We start from the raw sequence: 21310 nt of genomic DNA, 5'->3' as shown, positions 1-21310 counted from the left end.
TTTTTTTTTTTTTTTTCAGAAGATATACCTGCAGAGGCTAGGGAGATGGTTCAGAAGTTAAGAGCACTTGCTGCTCTTCAAGAGGATCTAAATTCAGTTCCCAGCACCCATGTCAGGTGGCTTACAACTGCATATAACTCCAGAACCAGGAAATCCAAAGCCCTCTTCAGGCCTCTGAGGGCAACTACACTCCTATGTAGAACACTTGTGTAGCATGTCCATGTCTGCCCCCCATACTTAAAAATAAAATCTTTAAAATGAAAACCTGAGTCCTCTGCAAGAGCAGCCAGTGCTCTTAACTGCTGAGCCATCTGTCCAGCCCAAGATTTATTTATTTTATGTGTATAACTGTTTTACTTATATGTATATGTACCTGGCATGTATGCAGTGCCAGCAGAGGCCAAAAGAGGGCGATGGAGCTGCCATGTGAGTATTGGGAACTGAACCTGGATCCTTTGCAAGGATTGCAAGTATTCTTGGCTACACCATCTCTCCAGCCCCTAAAAATAAAATCTTTTAAAAAAAAGTTCATAGCTGTTTTCTTTCCTATAACTCACCAGTTATAGAGGATGCAAAAAAAAAATGAGAGTTTCTTACTACTGAATGTGTCTAAGACGAGTGGGGAAATGATCCAATTGCATCTTTCTCTCCTCCCACAATAAATGGCTGCTTCTCTCACTTTTTGAGCCAGTGGAAATAGTTTGGTCAATACTTTTGCAATTTCAGTACTTTTGAGAACTGAATCACAAGGCCAAGGCATGTGTGGTAGAAGAATGGTTGCAGTGCCTGCCTGTGCTTGATGCTTCTTCCTCTTTGGCAGGAAGTCACTACGTGTTTGCCAGATTACTACAAATGGACTCAATACCTGTTTATCAAACTCTACGAAGCTGGACTGGCCTATCAAAAGGAAGTAAGTTCTCTTCAGCTGCCTTTTTAAAATTCTGTAAATTTCCATTTTAGGATTCATCACTGTTACATGAAGAAGAAATAAAATCCTGTTTGCACAGTAGCAGTGGAAGTGAACAGTGTGTCAAGTTAATAGACTTGTCCACAGCAGACCTGGGCCCTAGCACAGGGTCCGGGCTTCTTCCACCTTTGAGTTCCAGGCTCATGGCGCTGTATCTCCTGCCTGTGAGAAGCAAAGAGCTTAGCAGGAGCTCTCACATCCTAGCCTGCAGCCCTCCCAGCAATGAGACCAGCCAGGAAAGTGATCCTCCAGGAGTGTGGTTTCTCCTCTGCTGACTGGGGTACTGACATCATCCTTCAGGAAGATTGAAACTGTGGGACCAGGATTGTAGCTCAATGATAAAGCATGCATTTAGCTTGTGCAAGGCTCTGGGCCCCACCGTTGACACCAAACAAAAAGCAGCATGTCCTCCTCCAGTGCTGCTTACCGAGGCCTTCTGAGAGGTGGATGTGCTTGTTCTGTCAGGAGCTCAGTATTTGCAGGTAAGGATTGGAATGGTAGGATACCAGGCAAGAGCACTACAGTATAGCCTGCAGCCATGCTGCAGCCAGTGTGGTGGTGTAAAGTAACTAAAATTAAATAGCATTAAGAAGTCAGGTTTCAGGGGACATTAGCTGTGTTAGTTACTTTTCTTATCACCCTGACAGAAACAACCTTGAGCCGCATTGTTACACTACAAGCCTGTTCTCCAGGGGACCTTGCACAGGGTTTTCACCACAGTGCACCCTTCTGCCTCCTGAATCCTAACAGGCCTTGGTTAACTGGGACCCAGTGGATGAAACGGTGCTGGCCAATGAGCAAGTGAATGAGTACGGCTATTCGTGGCGTTCTGGAGCAAAAGTGGAACAGAAGTACCTCCGACAGTGGTTCATTAAGACAACTGCATACGCAAAGGTGAGCAGTGGCCTGGAGACTCCCTGTAGTACCTAGTATATGGGCAGATAGCACCTGGATCCCCTAGGTGCTGAGGATCCACTCTGTTGGAGGACCATAAGCACAGCCCCCAGAGGTGGGAGGTCAGAGTGCCACTTACACAGAGGGTGGTAGGCTTAGGTCTCATAGTTTTAACAGGAACGGCACCTGGAGGTCATTGCAGGCCATTGTTTGCTGAGCTGCCGGAAAATGGTAGAAAGTAAATCAGCAGTTGTGTATACCCTCCCCCCAAAATAGGGGAAGAACCTTTGTGAAACTCCATGACCCAGGAAAAGTGACCTAGGAGTGGGGAGATGGGTGGTCTCCAGAAGGGAAGGCCAGGGTAGCAATGAGCTGGACCAAGTCAGAAGCTCCAGATGTGAGTCTTCCATGCTGCTGGCTAACCATGCAGGCTGGCCCCAGGCCTCCATTTTCTCATCAGTAAGATGAGCATGTTAGGTCTGATACTGTTTGAGATGCCATGTGGCTGACTTTATTCAGCGGTGCAGGGCAAAGCCCACAGCGGAAGCAGAGCTGCTTTACTAAGTCACAGTGGCCTGGACAAAATCATGAGTTCTGTTTGTGTGTGATGCTCAGAACAAGGTGTGCTTTGAGCTGACTGAATTTCTAAGGCAGCCATGGTATGCCCTGACAGAGCTGGGTCACATCTGCAGGTGACTTGGATCAGATCCAAGACACATAGCTTACGTGCAGAGAAAAGCACAGAGCCCTAGACTACTTCTGATTACCACACGCAGGGCCAAACCAGAACTGCAACGTCAACTCAGCAGCCCCCCAGTGTCTCGCCTCTCTCTAATGACTGTCCTCATCGAGATTCATTTCCATTATAGTTCATTCAGATGTAGCTGACCTCGTATATGGATCTGGGCAAGACTCAGTAGAACTTCTTAGCACTGCCTAAAGCACTGGAGGAGAGCAAAGCTAAGGATGTGGTTTTCTGTGCAGCTCGGGCCAGTGACCTCTCTCTACTGGCCTCGGGTCCACTGTGTTCCTGAGAGGGGTACTAGTCCCCTTTCTAAACCTGCTGGAGACTGTAATGGCAATATTGGGAAGGAGGGAGTACCAGGCCCCTCCCCAACCTGCCTGAGATTCTGTAATGACAGTATTGGGAAGAAGGGGTATCAGTGCCCTCCCCAACCCGCCAGCAACTCTAATGGCAGTATTAGAAGGTTGTCTGGTTAGTTCCTGTGGTCTGACCTCTGCCTTGAGTTGGAAATGTAATAACCTAACCAGGGACATTCTTCTTTAAACTGTCAGCTGTGAATTCTCAACTGTTCAGCAGAAATGGTGAGTTGCCATGGTGACTCTTGGTTCTTGCTGAACTCCTGTGCAGATTTATTGAAAAAGCTCTTTGGAGGTCAGCACTGAAAATCAGGAGAAGATGGGGAGGGAAAATCCATGATGCTGGGGGAGGCAGTGGCTCTGAGAAGAGAGCAGACCAGACCCAGGCTGTGTGGCACACAGAGACCTTTGGGTAATCCCAGGCCAGGAGAGGAGTTGGGAGCCCAAAGGCCATGTTTAGAAGCATGGATGACACCCTAGGTCTGAGAACAAAAACAGAACTGAGCAGCCTTATGGAAGAATGGAAGCAAGCCTCTGAGAGGCTTAGACCCAACTTTTGGAAGAAAATGAACCTCTAAAGGTGGGTCAGTATGACCCAGTGCCCTACAGCATGTTGGTTTGGTTTTGGTTTGGTTTGGTTTGCTTTGGTTTGGGTTTTTTTTTAATTTTTTTGTTTTTGTGTTTTGTTTTTTTGTTTTGATTTTTTTTTTTTTTTTTGGGGATAGGGTCTCCTTGTAGCCCCAGCTGGCCTGGAACCCACTATGTAGACCAGGCTGACCTTGAACTCACAGAGATCTACCTGCCTCTGCCTCCCAAGTGCTGGAATTAAAGGTATGTGCCACCGTACCCAGCACTATTTTTTTTTTTTAATGTGTATGAGTGTTTGCTTCCATGGATGGATGTGTACCACCTGTGTGCAGTGTCCATGGAGACCAGAAGAGGGTGTTGGATCCCCTGGAACAGGAGTTACAGATGATTGTTAGCTACTGTGTGGGTGCTGAGAACTGAACCCAGGTCCTCTGCAAGAGCAGCCAGTGCTCTTAACTGCTGAGCAACCCCTTTACCCTTGGTTTTGGTCTCACTGTGTAGTCCTGGCAGGCCTGGAACTCACTATGTAGAGCACGCTGGCCTTGAACTCACAGAAATCCACCTACCTCTGCCTGTGTTGGGATTAAAGGTGTGTGCCACCATGCCCAGTCCCCTACAGAGTTTTATCCAAAGTGTCCAACATGTAATAAAAATCTCCAGATTGGGACTGGAGACGTGGCTCAGTGGTTAAGAGCCCTTTCTGCTCTTGCAGAGGACTCAGGTTCCGTTTCTAGTACCCATGTGGTGGCTAACAACTGTCCCTAACTCCAGTCCGAGGAAATCTGATACCCTTTTCTGGCCTCCATAGGTATTATATGCACATGGTGGACTTACATGCAGGCAAATCACTCAAACACATAAACATAAATAAAACATTAAAAATAAAAATCACTAGATTTATAAAAAAGAAATATACTATGGCCCTCAATTCCCCCCCCCCAAAAAAAGCAGTCCAATAGAAATAGACCCAGAGGTGACCCAGATATTGGAGTTAATGAATAACACCAAAGCATCTGTTATGTAAATGAATGGGACTTAAAGGAAAAGATGGTCATAGTCCATCTCAGAAAAGCAGAAAATACCTTTAAAAATGAACCACTTGGAAATCTGAAACAGAAAAATACAACATCTGAAACGTAAGCCTCAGTACTTGGGCTACAGAGGAAAACAAGGAGCAGAGTAGACTAAAAGTCACCAGACGCTCCCCACACCAGCACCACCACATACAGGAAGCACATGTTTAGTGACCCTGACAGATGTGCATGAGGGGCCTGAGTGAGAAGCTGAAGGATGGATGCTGCACCTTAAATGAGAGCCATGCAAGGAAACCCCAGATAGGTTTGGAGAGGGGATTAGGGGCTGGATCCAGTTTGACAAGCTTGGACTTCAGCATGAGAACTACATGAAATCATGAAAGGATTGTAAAGAAGGGAGTGGTGGGCTGACTTATGTTGTAAGATCATTGTGGAAAGGGCAGGTGTACTACAGACACTAGTCTGAATGCTTTTGCAAAGGCCCCAGCATTCAGAACCTGGGCTTAGGTGGGAGAAGTAGTGGGAAGTCAGTAGGTTAGAACAGTATTCAAGACACAGCCCCCTGGGCTTGATGATATAGTGGACGACAGGATGCAGGCATCAGTAGTACCCAGGAAGGCCTGACTTGAATGCTAAGCTCAGACCACTTTCTGAGGTACAGAAAATTATCATGCTTGTGACTTTGTGGTGGCCAGCAGACCACTTTGAAGTTTGGTCCAGAACTTCAAAATATGGTAACTTCAAATGAGATAAGACATATTGAAAGCCTGGAATGATAGAACTAATCTTGAATTAATGAAGAAGCCCTGCTATATGGATAAGGATGAGATACTGGATCAATTAAGAAAGCTTTCAGCTGCAAGTAAGCGAAAACCCAAGTCATGATGGCTTAAACAAAAAGGAAGTCACTTTTCCCATGTAGCAAGAACCAGTTGCTGGGACTAAACTGGCATAGGGGAACTCTGAAGTAGAAAAACACTTGATTAAGAGTGCTGTGTGATGCATTTGACTTTTCTCCTCTTGCCCCTGCCCAAGCCTTCTAGCGTTGTTTACTGTGAACCATGAGTGTGATCTTAGCCACTGACTGAGAGTGAGTTGTGGTGGCATGACCTAGGCTTGCAGTCATGTGGGTGGTGTCCTGTGGGCAGCTGTGCTGAGGCACCCATGAGGGAAGATGGATGGATGGGGTCTTCCATGCAGGAGCACAGAGGTTCACTACAATGGACACCTCACTTCCCACAGCAGTTTTACTTAACTGCCTTTATTAAATGGGGGGAGTCTGTGGACAGGTCAGAGAGGGAGAAGGTACCTTCTTCCACCTCTGACATACTGGCTTCGATTGACTCATGAACTTAGTTCCTGAAAAGAACCACAGCTTCCACTGAAGCATCTGCAAGACTGATTAACTGATCAGAACTTCAGTGATGTGGAGAGGTTGAAATGTTGCAACTCTAGAGCCATATTGTCTTGGGACATCTATAGCCCCCTTAAGAGCCATTTATTGCCCTCCTCTGTATCTGACCTAAAATCTTAGGTAAATCCTTTGGAATATACAAACAGACCCCCCCCCCCAGTGTCCAACCCACCAGAGGCCTAAGAATGCTGTCAGGCAGCATCTAGGCCTATAGCAGTGATGTCCTGCTTTGTTGCTATAACCTGCCTCTCTGACGTCTCTACCAATGTGTTTTAAAAGTGCCTTGATTTATGATGTCCCTTGTTCAGTTACTATAAAAATGTTATCACACTGGAACATGGAATTTGGGCAAACTAAATCTGTGTTCCTGGGCCATGGTTACTCTTACTTGGCTCCAGAATAAACCATTTGAGGTGAGAGCTGCATTTTGGGGTTGACACTTTTGTTTGTGTGTTTGTAGACAGGCTCTCACTGCTTAGCCCAGGCTGGCCTTGAACTCAGTCAGGTCATCCTGCCTTAGCCTTCTATGTGCTAGGATTATAGGTGTGCCCCATCAACCCTGGATCCTCAGTCAAGAATGAAATTTTTTAAAATGACCAAATGAAAGCAACATCTTGAAGCACCAAACAAGCTCTATTCAGTTCCCTGTGTAATAAACACATTTATTTAAGGCTGGTTTTAGATGAACGGGGCTTTTTTTTTTTTTTTTAGACTCTAAAACCTGCTATTTCCTAAGATTTTTGGGATTCTTTCTCTGCTTGTGGTTGCCGGGGTGGGGACGAGGCATTCCAGCTCTGTCTGCCAAGGTGGAGACTAGAGATGAAAGCAGAACTGCCCACTGGCTCTGTAATTGCAGCTCCCACCAAAGGAGGAAGGCTGTGGCCTAAGCCCCGGCTGAGTGTGTGTTGCTGTGCTGTGGTGTGCTCTAGTACCGTGGAGCCTCGATGGGGCAGCCCATGGTAGAGGAGAGGTCAACTGGAGTTGATTTGTGAGGTGCTCCCTGAAACCCTGTTCATCCAAAACCAGCCTTAAAACTGGAAAGAGCTTGTTTGGTGCTTCATTGGTTTCATTTGGTCATTTTTAAAAATTTCTTTCATTTTGTAAAAATATTCATAGATTTGCTTTGATTTTAGGCAGGCATCTGCCCAGAATTAGCATGTGAAAACATTTTCACATTTTAGCCTATTTGGCTGTTTAATCCTCATCTCCATCTGAATATTCTAAACCTAAGCACCTCCAGCAGGAGTTTTCCCAACCTTGACATTCAGTCAGGAAGGAGAAAAAAAAATTGGCTGCCAGGTACCACTGCCCACCGCTGCAATCTCAGCACTCAGGAGATGGAGACAGGAGCATCAGAAGTTCAAGGCCAGCCCAGGCTATGTAAGACCCTGTCTCAAAAACATGAAAGAAAAAAAAAAAGAAAAACAAGAAATAGAGGAGGAGAAAGGAAGAAAGACCAGGTGAGGTTTTGTAGGAGTAGTTCATCAGTGTTGGGCAGGGTGCTGTGTAGTGCCATAGGAATTGGACGCAGTACACTGGAATGTTCTGTGACAGGCAGGGATCTAGGGGATGGAGTTCATTTGCAGATAATGAACTTCTTTTGACCCCTGAACTGTTGCAGAGAACACTGTAAACAGATTCAGCAAAGGTGTGAATCGGGGTACTTCTCAGTAAACATTCTTCTGTCAGTGAACCTTGAACCTTGACCAGAGAGGTCGGTGAGACCCCTCTTGCTCAGTTGGGTTAAGAACTGAGTACCCCTCTTATCCTTTACTGCCCCTGCTGACTCGGCAAGCCAGTGAGGGAGCTTCAAGTCCAGAGCCTCCTTTGGTGCTGTCACCATCTCTACCTCAGAGCCCAGATCATTTGCTCCCTGTTTCTCCATTCTCTTCTTTTCCCCAGGCCATGCAGGATGCACTGGCAGATCTTCCGGAGTGGTACGGAATAAAGGGCATGCAGGCCCACTGGATCGGGGAGTGTGTGGGCTGCCACCTGGACTTCACATTAAAGGTGATGACACAGCAGGACTCCAGCATTGCCCACAGATCTCCTGCATTCTGGAGTTCATCAAATGTACAGCAGCCTAACTGCAGCACTGTCCAGCAGAAAGAGAACCAGGCGGGCTTCTCTCTGAGCATGCTTTTTCCACCTTCATCTGGGGATACCTGGTGCTGGGCAGGAACAGGAACTGACCAAGGATTTCACCCCAATTCTCTGCCCCTTCTGGGCCCCACCGCTTGCCCACAGCCCTGGTCCTGTGCTCAGAAGCTGTCACCACCGTTTGGAAATGAGGGAAGGGTTGGAACATGGTTGGGGAACCATGCATCCCACAGGGAGAACTGAGAATGAAATGTGTTTCCTCCTGCCAGGTTAATGGGCAGGACACGGGAGAGAAGCTGACAGCCTACACAGCCACCCCTGAGGCCATTTACGGTGCCTCCCATGTGGCCATCACTCCCAGCCACAGGCTCCTGCACGGCTGCAGCTCTCTGAAGGAAGCCTTGCAGAAGACGCTGGTTCCTGGCAGAGGTGAGCTCAGGGTGAAGCACAGGCGGTGGAGCCATCTCCGTCAGCTGGACAGAAGTGTACACAACAACCTGTGCACCTTCCATCACCTCCCTCAGCTGGACAGAAATGCACAAGGCCTGTGCACCTCTCACGTGCCATTTTCATGATGTGTTCTTCCCCTTAGCCATAGTTTTTACCTTTTATTTCGAAACATGGGGATGATACAAGAACAATTGTTTCCTGAGAACATGGAAGGCCGTCCTCTGTCACCCCTGGGCCTTTGACGGCCCTGTAGGTGCCTCTGGATCAGAAGAGAAGGCATCCACTCAGCACAAGGCACATCAGTTACCTGCCTTCTCTTCTTTTTTGTTCCATATTGAAATGGAGAAAAGACAGGAGTTAAAGTTGCCTGTGCTCATAGGGTCTCTCTCTCTTTTTCTCTTGCTCACACTCTCTCTCTTGCTCACTCTTGTTCTTGTGTTCTGTATTTGTTACTTTTCTCATCACTGTGACAAAATTTCTGAGAAGGGTCTGTTTTCTCTCACAGTGAGGGTGGGGAAGTCAAGGCAACAGGAACACAAGGCAGCCGTCACATCTCCACAGTCAGGAAACAGGAATGGATGCTGGTGCTCAGTCACTTTCTCCTCTTTATTCAATCTGGGACCCCAGCCCATGGAACTATCGTGTGGCACATTCAGGGTGGGTCTTCCCTCCCCAATTAAATCTTTCTGGAAACAGCCTTGCATACATGCCCAGAAATGTGTTTCCGTGGTGACTCTAAATCCAGTCAAATTGACCGTGAGGTTTACCCTCCCAGGTTTGTTTTCTCTGCCCAAAAGAAAAACAAAGCAAAAGAAGCAACAACAACAACAAACCACATTCTTTTCACCTGTTTGAAGGGAAAACCAGTGAGCAATTTGAGATTCCTTGAGGGCTGTGATAGTTTAAGACTCTAACACTGAAAATCTAGCCCATACACTTGTTTTCTCACAGTTCATTTTGGGCCGCAAAATGAAATAATTTTAGTAGATTAATGAACCAATAAGTTATTAAAAAAATAGGAGTTCCTGAGAGGAAAGACACCATGAACTCAAAGCACCTTCATGTGAGAAGCTGAGTAATATCTGAATGTATGTGAGCAGCCATGTGTGCGTGACCACTTGGGCACTGGCACACTGCACTGGCCTGGTCGTTTCATTTTGGCAAATTGAGTGCCAAGTGTAATGTTCTGTTTAGAAGGGCTCCTTAGCTGCTTCTCCCTCTTTGCAGTAATTCTGAAGTCTTTCCAAATGGAATGTTATACTTGGCACCAAGTTTTTCCAATTCTAATTTTCAGAGGGAAAATACCTTTTTCGCAGATATCAGTTCATTCAGTCTGTAGACCAGTTAGCATCTATCAAGACCCTGGGCTTTGTCAATGCCAGCTTGGTGCACTGAGTGCAATGCGGTTTTCCATGCCTGCTATGAGCTTGTCTGGTGTGGGCTTGTGCCTCCTACAGCTTATGGGCCTGTGCCTGCTATGGGCCCATTCCCACTGTGGGCCATGCCTGCTGTAGCCCATGCCTGCTGTGACCTTTGGGCCCCATGCCCATGTCTGCTGTGGCCTGCAGGCTCCATGCCTATGCCCACTGTGACCTGTGGGCCCTGTGCCCAGGTCTGCTGTGACCCATGCCTGCTGTGGCAGTGCCTCCTGCTGTATGTGGATTATACTTCAGGCCCAAATGTTGTATCACTGCTGGCTCACTCTTTTGTTCAGTATCAGGATTTTAGGGTAATGAATGTTAAAGCTAGTGACCACTGAGGGTCATGGCAGTACTGGAAACTCAGTCTGCAATTCTTGGTTCTAATGGTAAGACTATAGTTCCTGCCGTCTTTGCATTGGTTTCTGCATATTGGCACCTGATCTGCCACGGACAACCAGGAATCTGGTCCCAGGGCCAGGAATGTATTTCACCTGCCTAGTATGCACACACAGTTCAATCCCCAGTAACACAAAATAACTAGAGGAATCTGGCATCTTTATGACTAGGGAAGGTCATAGCACTTGTGAATTTGGGTTTCTTAGCTGAGCAGGTAGGTAACAGATACTTGTGTTTGATAATCTTAGGTGGTCCTTGTGGGAAAAGAGGCCTTGAGGAGTTCTGAGAAAGGTGACTCGTGTGGACAGGGTCAGGCTTGAGTGGCATTGTGCCCAAAGGGACCAGCTTATTGAGTTAGTTATGGTGGGAGATGGTGAAGACCACAAAACCACAGGAGTCAGTAAAGAAGAGGGACCAGCTCCAAGAACTGCCTGGAAGGTAGCAGGTGTGGAGGATCCTAAGTCAGCTCCCTGATCTCTGGCCTGGCTTGACTAGGTTGCTCATGGTACTGACTAAATGTACTGGATTTTTGCTTAGCAAACAACACAGATTCCTTTACGAGAGAAACAAATTCAGTGCTTGCCCAGAGTTCTTGGAATTGGCTTCAGTAACCACTGATGTCACTCCCTGGTCTCAGCTGACACCTCTGACTTAGGTATTATATAAGCCATGACTAGAAAGAGCTAGACACTGCCGAGAGCATCAGGCGAGGATGTCCTCTGACATGTCTGTCTCTTCCAGTTATTTTTAACCCATACATAGAAATACTATATCCTAAACCTTACTTATCAGGATGAAATTTGGTTTTCTCTTCTCCCTCCACTGCCTCCTCCTTATTTTGAGGCAAAGTCTCACTACACAGCCCAGGCTAGCCTCAAACTCACCAACCTTCTGCTTTAGCTTCCCTGCGATGATATTACACATATGTGCCATGCCGCTCAGCAACACTTGTTTGATTTTTGTTCTTTTTAATGTTATAATGGAGATGGCTGCTGTGGGGCTGGGATGTTGCTCAGTGGAGAGCACTTACCTAGCATGCTCAAGGTACTGGATTTGATTCCCAGTACCAGTAAGAAAAAGAACAATAAAAAATTTTTTAAGGAGATAGTGAGTATAGACATTTATGTCCATTAGCTTTTGCTTTCATAGCATCCCTGAGAAGACACCCCCCAAGACAGGATTCGGTTTCCAAAATTTGATCGTTTTTCTAGCTCCATTCCATGTTGCTTTTATTGGTTTCTGGAAGAGTTTTATCAGTTTACAGCACATACCCAGGGATAGGTGAGTTTCACTGCGACTTCACCCCAGGTTCTTAACGCTTGGCTAACTTATTAAGTGTAAAATGATAACAGTTCAAAATTCATTTTCAGCTCTCTTTAAAAAGTGATTTATTTTTAAAAATCCAAGTGATAAGCCTTACTGTAGCTCAGTGGTGGAGTGCTTGCCTAGCATATGTAAGCCCTAGGTTGGATCCCCAGCTCCACACACAGGAAAAAAGGACAGATTAACCCACCCATATTACATGAAAAGTCAAAGAATACCAGCAATATGACTGCAGCTACCAGAGTCCTCAGGCAGCCATGGCTGAGTTTCTTTCTCCCCTTATGAAGCTGAGTGGGCCTGTATAGGGTGGCCAGAGGCAGTGTGCCTCCTGTCTTCCTCCTCTGCCCTGCTAGGGTTTTCCAAGGCACTCCACCTATTGTGTTTCAGTAAAGAGGAATGATTCTTGGGGAGAAGGTCGTGCCTTTTTCTTTTTGTAAGACAGGGTGTTAGAAAATATTAGATCGGGGGTTGGAGAGATATCTGGCTCTGTGGTTAAGAACACTGGCTGTTCTTGCAGAAGACCTGGGCTCAAATTCCAGCACCCACATGGCAGCTACCAACTGTCCGTAACTCCAGTTCCAGGGGATCCGACGGCCTCTTCTGTCCTCCTTGGGCATTACACGACATGGGTGCACTTAACCTACATGCAGGCAATACATGTATACACATAAAATAAAAATAATCAAATATTTTTTTAAAAAGAAAAAATACTAGATCAGAATTGACCAGGGTGACGTGAGAATGAAAGATGAGACCAACCTCAGGAGCAGGTTGCTCTTTATCAGAACAGTGATGGGCAGCAATTTCTCTACGGGGTGGAAACTGTACAGAGGCACAGTTGGTGTAAGGTTTATAAGGGGGTGCAAAGAGGAAAGACCAGGTATTTTTCTACAGTTCCTCTGGGGGGTGTTGTTTGTTTGTTTTTTAGGTTTGAGGGTTTGGGATAATATGTTGGCATATGTTTTCCTCAGCTATTAGCTTGGTTCTGTAGCCCTTTCAACCTGGCTTGGGGCTTTCCAAGTTGAGACATTTATCCTTCATAGGGTCTCATTGTACAGTGCTGGCTGACCTGGTATTTACTGTGTAGCCCAAACTGGCCTCAAACTCAAGGTAATTCTGCCCTAGCCTCTTGAGCGCTAGAAATACAGGCAAGCACCACTGTGCCCAGCTTGCCCTTTCCCTTAGATCCTGACTTACAAGTTGCTTCTTTGTGTAGCCCATGGCCACACTGAGCTGCACAGGAGGCAGGGCAGTGTTGCTATTCAGTATGCAGTAGAGGAGGAGGGTACAGGGGTCAGCTGATAACTGATGTCCAGAGTGGTTGCCCTGACAGACCTGTGTCTGCATCTGTCTTGGTGTCTCCATTCTCTGAGTTAGCAGCCATCACCTGGTGATTTTCACTTTTTCCCACCCCCTCACCTTGCCACCTCTTAATAATGTTATAGCATAATTGCAGAGATTGCTAGTACACATCTCCTCTCTGAGAAAGGGCACTATGGAACTAGAAACATGGGTCCCCACTTGGAGATGTGGGGCCCCACGGGCCCCAGCAGCAAGAGGCTGGCAGCTGGACTGTGTTCACAGTGAGTTCTGGCCGCACCTACACTTCTGAGGCCCACTGGTTGAGTTCTACCCTGCCCCACCCTCCTTAGTACTTGCTGACATCCCAAATGTCAAAATAGAAAGTTAGCCTGATGCCTACAGACCCTGCCTTTACCTCTGAAATGTAAATCCTAATTCCTGGGCTGATTTTAATTTGAGAGTTTGTAGGATCTGTTCTAGATGACTATGCTTGAAACAAGTGTTGCTCAGTGTGAATTGCAAGGGTCAGCCAATTACAGCTCTTGTTAATGGTGTTGTGGATGGACTCAGATGAATTCACCAAAGTTGGTTCCTGCTCTTCCTTCCTCTGAACTCCTTCCTTCCTCTGGACTTTGGGTCTATACATATGCTCCCTGCCCACATACCAGCAAGGATGTTTGCATGCATGGCAGGCTGTCCTTGTAATAAACTTCATTCCAGATGATACAGTGTTTGGGTAAATTTTAAATCATTTACTGTGACCTCCTAAGTATTCACAACTGGGCCATGTATACTATGATTACATTGTCCTGTTTGTTTTTTAAACTGGCTCTTATTGTGTAGCCCAGGCTGGTCTGAAACTCACTGTGTAGTTCAGACTAGCCTCAAATTTACAATCCTGCCTCAACCTCCAGAGTGCTGGGATTATAGGCATGTACCACCGGGTCCAACCTTACTTTCTGGTTCTTTTGTAACTTTTTTTTTCCTGAAATTCTCTCTGTCTCTCTCCCTCTTTCTCTCTGTGTGTGTGTGGGGGGTGTGAGTGTGGGGTGTGTGTGTGAGTGTGTGTGTGTGTGAGTGTGTGTGTGTGTGTGTGTGTGTATACATCTCACTTGCTTTGTGGTCTTTGAATTTCTGGCTAATCTTCCCGCATCCTCTCCACAGCTTTTTAAAACTCTTCTTAATACAAATTTCTCCAAATTCTGACTTGCCAAATAATCTATCAGTTCCCTCACTTTCCTGGATGGTATTCTGCTGGTCTGACCTGGTCACCTTCCAGGTTTCAGCTGCACCTCAGACCTCCCCTCTGTCTTCATTCTTGTGTATTTTTGTAGCTTTTTTTTTTTTGTGGTATCCATGTTTCCTAGATCCTACACCTGTCTCTTTCTCCATTTAGCCCTTCATTTTGCTGGAACACATCCTCCAGTGTCTCCTAAGAAAAGAGTGCGTGGGATGGCACTGTGTTGTCTTTGGATGTCTGGAAGGCTTTCCTGCTTTCTGCTCAGCCATTTTCTGCTTGCTCTTCACATGGTCATCCATTTGATGTCGAATTTCAGATGTCTCCTCCTTTCACCGCAGCTAGGCTTCCTGTGTTTTATTATCCTCTCTACTGGAGATATTTTTGAAAAGTGAAAGGTGGTAATGAGAGCAGCTTTACCATCTGGAGAGCTGAAATGTTCTCTTTGCTCTGCACATGACAAGGCTTTTCTCATGTGCCTGTTTAGTCTTGTGATTTTCCACTGGTATGAATGATCTGCTAATACCCCTCAAAGGACCAATTCTTTAATAATTAGCACACAACACAGAAGATATAATGCTGCTTTTTTCTCCCTTGTCCCCTCTGTGTCATGGTCTGCTCTTGTTTTCAGACTGCCTCACGTCAGTGATGGCTGTGAACATGCTCACCCTGCGGGAAGTCCCTGTCGTCATCATGGCCAAGGCTGACTTGGAAGGCTCTCTGGATTCAAAAATAGGTAGGTATCTGTTTAAATGTCATCCCCGCTATAAATTATGAAGATTTAAGACCAAAGGGTTTGCAGCGCTTACTGTCCCTTGGAGGAATTTGTTGTTGGCTCTGTGATGTGTTTTGGCTCTTCATGAAAATGAGGGCATCCCCACCCCTGCCCAAACCCAGAGCCTCACACTTGCTCACCAAGCACTCTACAGTGACCTATATTCCCAGTCCCTTACCCTTCTATTTAATCATTGTTTAGTTAAGAACTATATTTTCAAGAGCATGGTGGTACATACCTGTAATCTCGGCATTCGAGAGACTGAGGATTGCAAATTTAAAACCAGTCTGGAGCACATGATGAAACCCTGTCTTAAAAAAGTATGAAATCAGGTAGTGCTGCATATCTTTAATCCCATTACTCAGGAGGCAGAGGCAGATAGATGGATCTCTGTGTTCCAAGCCAGCCAAGGCTACACAATGAGATCCTGTCTCAAAATATAAAAGTATTATTTGGGTTGTGGTGGCACACATCTTTAATCCCAGCAGTTGGCAGGCAGCAGCAGGTAGATCTCTGTGAGATTGAGGCCAGCCTGGTCTACATAGTGAGTTCCAGGTGGTCTGGGGCTACAGGGAGACCTTGCTTCAAAAAGACCAAAGGGGAAAAAAAAAGTATATTTTAAAGGATATTAGGAGGGTGATAAGACGGCTCTGGTAAAAGTGCTTGCCACACAAGCCTAACAACCTGAGTTCAGTTCCTGGACTCCGACTCTGGAAATTGGCCTCTGACCCTTCACACGTACATGTACATGCACATGTGCATGCGCGCGCACACACACACACACACACACACACACACACACTAATAATGATAATGATAAATAAAAACATTTTTACATTTTGTTAAAAAGAAGAAAGCATACTGGGTATATCATACCTTCCTGGTTGATATTGAGAATAAAGATCAAGGTTCATGGCTCAAGAGTCAGTTGGTTGCACCTGGATATGTGGTACAACCTAGAATGAAAACCTAATTTCAAAGTCCAAGCCAGGTGTGACTCTAGTTCGAGCACTGAGGAGGCTGAGACAGGAGGCTCTTGAGTTTGAGGTCAGCCTGGGTTACAATAGTAAGACCCTGTCTCAAAAAACAAACGGTAAAATTCATAGGGCCACCAGAAAGTGTAGAGGTGGGGTTCCGAAGCACATGCGATTGATGTGGAGTAGGTTTTTGGTGGTGTGGAGGAAATAAACTTTAGCTACTCAAGAAAGGGCTGTGAAGCAGTAAATGGAGACATATTTAGAGGTATAATTAGATGTCCTTGGCAACCTTACTCATTTGTGAGTGATCTCAGCCATCATCCTGTGGCAGGAAGTCTGAAAGTGAACAAAAGATGAGAAAGTTATGACAGCCCTATCCAAAATCTGCCTTAGAGACAGACCCCAGCACCAGGGACAGGCCCGAGCACCTCTCTTTACCAACTTCCCTGCAGGAGATCCCAGCCAGGCTCCAAAGCACCAAGCCTTTCTGGAGACAGCTCCTTCCACACAGAGCAAGGAGCATCCCCTACTGAAACCACTGACACAATATTAAGGTTCTGATTGAAAATAATTTTTTTTAGGTGTACATGGAAAATTATTTTTCCTGTTATCTTGATTTCTTTCAGTTGTGTAATTAGTATTTTCTAGATTACTGCTTTTTGCACCCTAAGGACTGAAGCAGAAACAAATAAGAATGAAGCAGAATTTCCATCATCCCTCCTGCCCAATTAGTCACCTTCCAGAGTGCTCTTCAGATGCCTTCAGAGCATCCCTGAGTCACCCTAGGCAGGACACTGGGAATGTGGCAAGTGACCGTTTTCCCCTTGGGACTGTGAATACTTGGTTCTATTTACTGTTGCCCTTTTTGTTACCCTTCAGTCCACCTGACGTTCATTCACTTCACTTGGTGTTTTCTGTCATAGCTCGCTTGGAAATATACCATGGAGCTTTCAGACACATCTCCTGAACCCTAAGCCACCCCCCTCAGAAGAACTGGCTTGAGTTTGTGTGTGACCTTTCACTAGCATATCATGCTCATAGCATGTCAGTATTTTCCATGGGAGATCTTACAGTAGAGGTCTCAGCATCAGGAGACATTTTTTTGGGGGGGGGGTCTTTATTTTTGAGACAGGTTCTCCCCAGCTGGCGTGGAACTCATTATGTAAAACAGGAACTCATAGAGATCCTCCTGCCTCTGCCTCCCTAGTGCTGGAATTAAAGGCATGAGCCACCGTTCCTGGTACAGGGACCAGAAGACATTTGGTGATTTGGGAAACTTTTTGTTTGTCCCAGCTGAGGGAGTGGTGCTGGGCGGGGCCAGGGTTTGTCCATCTTGTCAGTAGTACCAGAGTCAAGGAACCCTGCCCTATAGAATCAGCCAGCAAAGCCAGTTTCTATGCATAGCTGAAGCCAAAGCAGCAGGCCTTGGGCCCTCTGGGTGAGTGATTTGTTGTACATGTGTGAGTTGAAGAATAAATGCCTATTCAGAATATACTGCTGCATGGGAACACAGACAGACTCCAGCTTTCCACGTCCCTACTTGGGGAATCTTTAAAATGCCACAGGAGTCTTTTAGCTCTGGAAATTGTTATTGAATATGTCAATGCTGGTGTAATGAAATGCTTCTTTTAACTATATGGTTATTAAATAAATAATTTTAAAAACCTAGGATGATAAAAATCTCAATAATATTGAAATACAATTGTGAAAAATACCAAAATGATTGTTTATAGTATGTGCTGATGTATTAATAAATAAAGATCTAGCAGCTGAAAAAAAAAAAAAAGCCACAGGAGTCACCATGGCTTCACACCAGAAAACTACTGTCCCTCACCACTGAGGAAATTCTCAGAAAAGGCTTCCCCTTATGCCTGTAACGTACTGTTTCATTGACATGTAGGGTATATTTTAGGAATGCAACCATGACTTTTAAAAGAAGAAAAACAAAAAATATATAAAGGAAAGAATTCTAACTTGGTAAACAGGCACATTAGGGTGACAGGTTCTCTAAGATACTGTGATATGACTTTCTTCTGAACTAAAAGGAACCATCTCCTCTAAGAAGCTAACACCAGGTGTCAGTGCTGTCATGATTCTTTGCTTTAACACTTGAGAAGGCAATGATGTTTTGTGTTCTTTTCCCTCTGAACAGGAATCCCCAACACCAACTCAGAGGACAGCAAGCTAGCTCAAGCCTTGGACCTGCCCTACTCTGAAGTCATTGAAACCTCACCAGATGGCACAGAGAGGCTGAGTGAATCTGCTGAGGTTGGTTCCCTCAGTCTGTGTTCAAGAACTCGCTTGTGAAGGAGGACCCTGTGGGGTATGATGATGGGTGTGATGAGAAGTGCTCCTGCAGAAGAGCATACAGCTCGCCCTTCCAACCTCCTCCACCCAGCAGTCTTGCTTGGTCTCTCATAACAAAAGACAGTTCTTCAAGACCTGGAAGTTTCTTAGCTCAAAATCCAGTCCAACCCTAGAACAGTGTGTTAATGGAGTAATTAAACTTCATTTGAGAATCTTCTGCTTGAAAAATAGTTACTTCCTAAGACTCTCTGGCTTCTTGGAAGAGGTGGCTGGTGTTGGTTCTTCTTCTTGGGAAGGTTGTGGCTCTCTCCAGATTATCTGCTCTTTCCACCTAAAGTTTAACTCACAGAAATGAACAGATGTTCAGAATTGTGTTAACTTGATCAAGGTTATCTCTTGTTAGTGTGAGACAGAAACACCCAAAGGTGGTGTGTCTCGCAGAATGTGAGCCCTGCCTGTGCCGAACTAAACCAGAAAGTATGGTGAAAGAGTCAGGTGAGGGGTGGGAAGTGAAAGTGAGAGGTGACAAAGCAGTGAGCCTTAAACTTGAGGCTGTATCAGAATCCTGCTGGCCTTGTTAAAACACTGACTGCCAAGCTCCATCCAGAGATTCTCATTCCTCACAAGTGGATATTTCTAGCAAGTTTTCACGTAGTGGTGGTGGTGGTGGTAGTCCAGGGACCACTGTTGAGACTCACTGACTTAAAGCCCTGGTGTTAAAAGTCTGGTTCCTAGACCAGCAGCTCTGGCATCACTGCTGGGAATGTGGACTCCTGCCCCTATCCTAGGCACCTAAGATCCCTGTATGCACATTAAAATTTAAGGACACTACTTAGAGCTCTCTTTGAAACAGGCTGCACACTGGAAGCACCTGGAAAGTGCTTTAAAATACTAGGGCTTCAATGCCAAGTGTCCTAGCATGTGGGAGATAAGGCAAGAAGATTAGGAGTTCAAGGCTATTCTGGGCTGTATATAGAGTTTGAAGTGAGCCCTGGCTACATGAGACTGTCTCAAAAAAGCCAAACAAAAAAGCCAGATGATTGGGTCTTACCCCAGATATTCTGATCTAATGGTCACTGGTGGTGAGGACATGAGTGGGCATCGGAAGTGGACACAACTCCCCAGCTGATTGGAATGTGAGCCCAAATCTGGAAACTTCTGAGTCAGCATAGTAGTCCCATACTGGCCCATTCTGAACCATTGGAGAAACACTGACTGGTCCCCCCATCCCTAGGTGGCTCTGGAGATCTAGGTTTTTTAGGCTTGGGGCCACTTAGCTCTCTCTCTCTCTCTCTCTCTCTCTCTCTTTCTCTCCCCCCCCCCCACCTACCTACCTACAAGAAAATAATGACCAGGCTTTTTTCTCCTTTAAAAAGAGTAACAGTCCCTGACTTCATGTTTGTATCCCCAAACATGAATCACTCTTTAAGATATGAACTGTAGAGCTGGGCGGGGTGATATATACCTTTAATCCTAGCACTGAGAGGCAGAGGCAGATCTCTGAGATTGAGGCCAGCCTGCTCTGTGTGGTGAGTTCCAGGTCAGCCAGGGCTACATAATGAGACCCTGTCTTTTAAAAACAAAACAACAACAAAAAAAGACAAATGTTGAACTATTTTTTTAGCCCTCATTTGTAAGTCCTGGGGGTAGAGCAGCGCCAAGCCCAGGTATCTGCTAGGAAGCCCCAACTAACCTCTAAAAGGCAAGGGGGGCACCCATTGCTAAAACTAGGCAGCCTCTCCAGTGCCCAGGGAAACCCCCACTCCTCAGGATGGGACTCTGAGCATTAGTTACCATCCTTGACTGCTTTCAGGCAGCTTCAGGTGGCCTTTGAATCCTGCCCTGGCTCCTCACTAAATACCTAGGCCAAATGTTGTCAGTAAGGGGACAGAGAAGGGTGAATCAAAGCTGTTTTCCTTCATGAACTTCCAGAACAGCAGACAGTGGTACCTGGAAAAGACAGGCTTTCAGGAGAGCATGTCATGATTTGTAGTGTAACCACAAATGTTAGGAGTGCAGCCTGGAAAACTTCTCCCAGAGCTCAGCCGCCCCTTCACAGCAAGCTCTGTCTTTGAGAAAACTCCCCACACTACTAATAAAAGGGGCTCCTTTTGATAAACATGGCTGGACTTTCTTATTCTGGCATGTCTTGTGACTGAGTTCCTTAAGGGCAGCAGCAGACTGCATTTATCTTTGTGTCCCCAAGGCAGACAAGCAGAACCGATCCCAGGGGTGCCCACATTCCAGTTGTTGGCAACCTCACAGCTCACTTTATTTAATTATTCTGGCCTCTGGAGGTCTAAGCATTTCAATAGAGAGCGTGTCCTGTCAGCTGAGGCAGATTGGGCCCCTTGCTTGCCCTAAGGTAACACTTGAGTTTTTCTTCTCTGGCTGTTTCCCCTCCTAGAGGGAAGAGTCATTAAAAATGCATATGGCGGTGGCTTCATTCTTGGCAGTGCGGCTGCCAAGCGGGGCCTCCTTAGGGATCCGCACCAGTAAGGCCTTGTTTGTTGTCAGCTCCCCCATCCAGAGCCCACTCCTCAGTCTGACTCTACCTCCCTGTGCAGTCTCCACCCCCACCCCAACCCTAACTCCGTGTAATAAAGATTGTGTTTTCTACTTTAACAAAAAAAAAATGCATATGGCACAGTTCCTCATTGGCAGCTAGCTGCTGACAGTGATTATCTCTGCAGATGTTGCAGGACCCAAGGAGAGGGAGGGCCACAGAGTCAGGGCCAGCTTCCCACCACACAGTGGAAATGAACCACACAGTGGGCATGGTGTCACAGCCCAAGGAGCTTCTGGAAAGATTTTAATTTCTTTAAAAATTGGAAGCATAGTCGGATGTGGTGGCACACGCCTTTAATCCCAGCACTCGGGAGGCAGAGGCAGGCAGATCTCTGTGAGTTCAAGGCCAGCCTGGTCTACATAGGGAGTTCCAGGACAGCTGGGGCTACAGGGAGACCCTGTCTCAAACAGACCAAAAAATAAAAATAAAAATTGGAAGCAAAAAAAGAAAAAAAA

General features: G+C 46.0%; 1 protein-coding gene across 1 annotated transcript in view; it reads left to right on the top strand.

Moving 5' to 3' along the window:
* Lars2 (leucyl-tRNA synthetase 2, mitochondrial) overlaps positions 1-21310 on the top strand; it is a 107287-nt gene that overhangs the window by 51419 nt on the left and 34558 nt on the right. The window contains exons 6-11 of the mRNA XM_008831929.3: positions 821-910; positions 1718-1861; positions 7901-8008; positions 8368-8527; positions 14859-14963; positions 18132-18247. Of these exons, the coding sequence (XP_008830151.1) occupies positions 821-910; positions 1718-1861; positions 7901-8008; positions 8368-8527; positions 14859-14963; positions 18132-18247 (723 nt within the window). The remainder of the gene's footprint in view (positions 1-820; positions 911-1717; positions 1862-7900; positions 8009-8367; positions 8528-14858; positions 14964-18131; positions 18248-21310) is intronic.

The sequence above is a fragment of the Nannospalax galili genome, unplaced genomic scaffold (assembly GCF_000622305.1).
Source record: "Nannospalax galili isolate Female #2095 unplaced genomic scaffold, S.galili_v1.0 scaffold536, whole genome shotgun sequence".
NCBI lineage: Eukaryota > Metazoa > Chordata > Mammalia > Rodentia > Spalacidae > Nannospalax > Nannospalax galili.
This window is presented reverse-complemented; position numbering and strand designations above follow the sequence as displayed.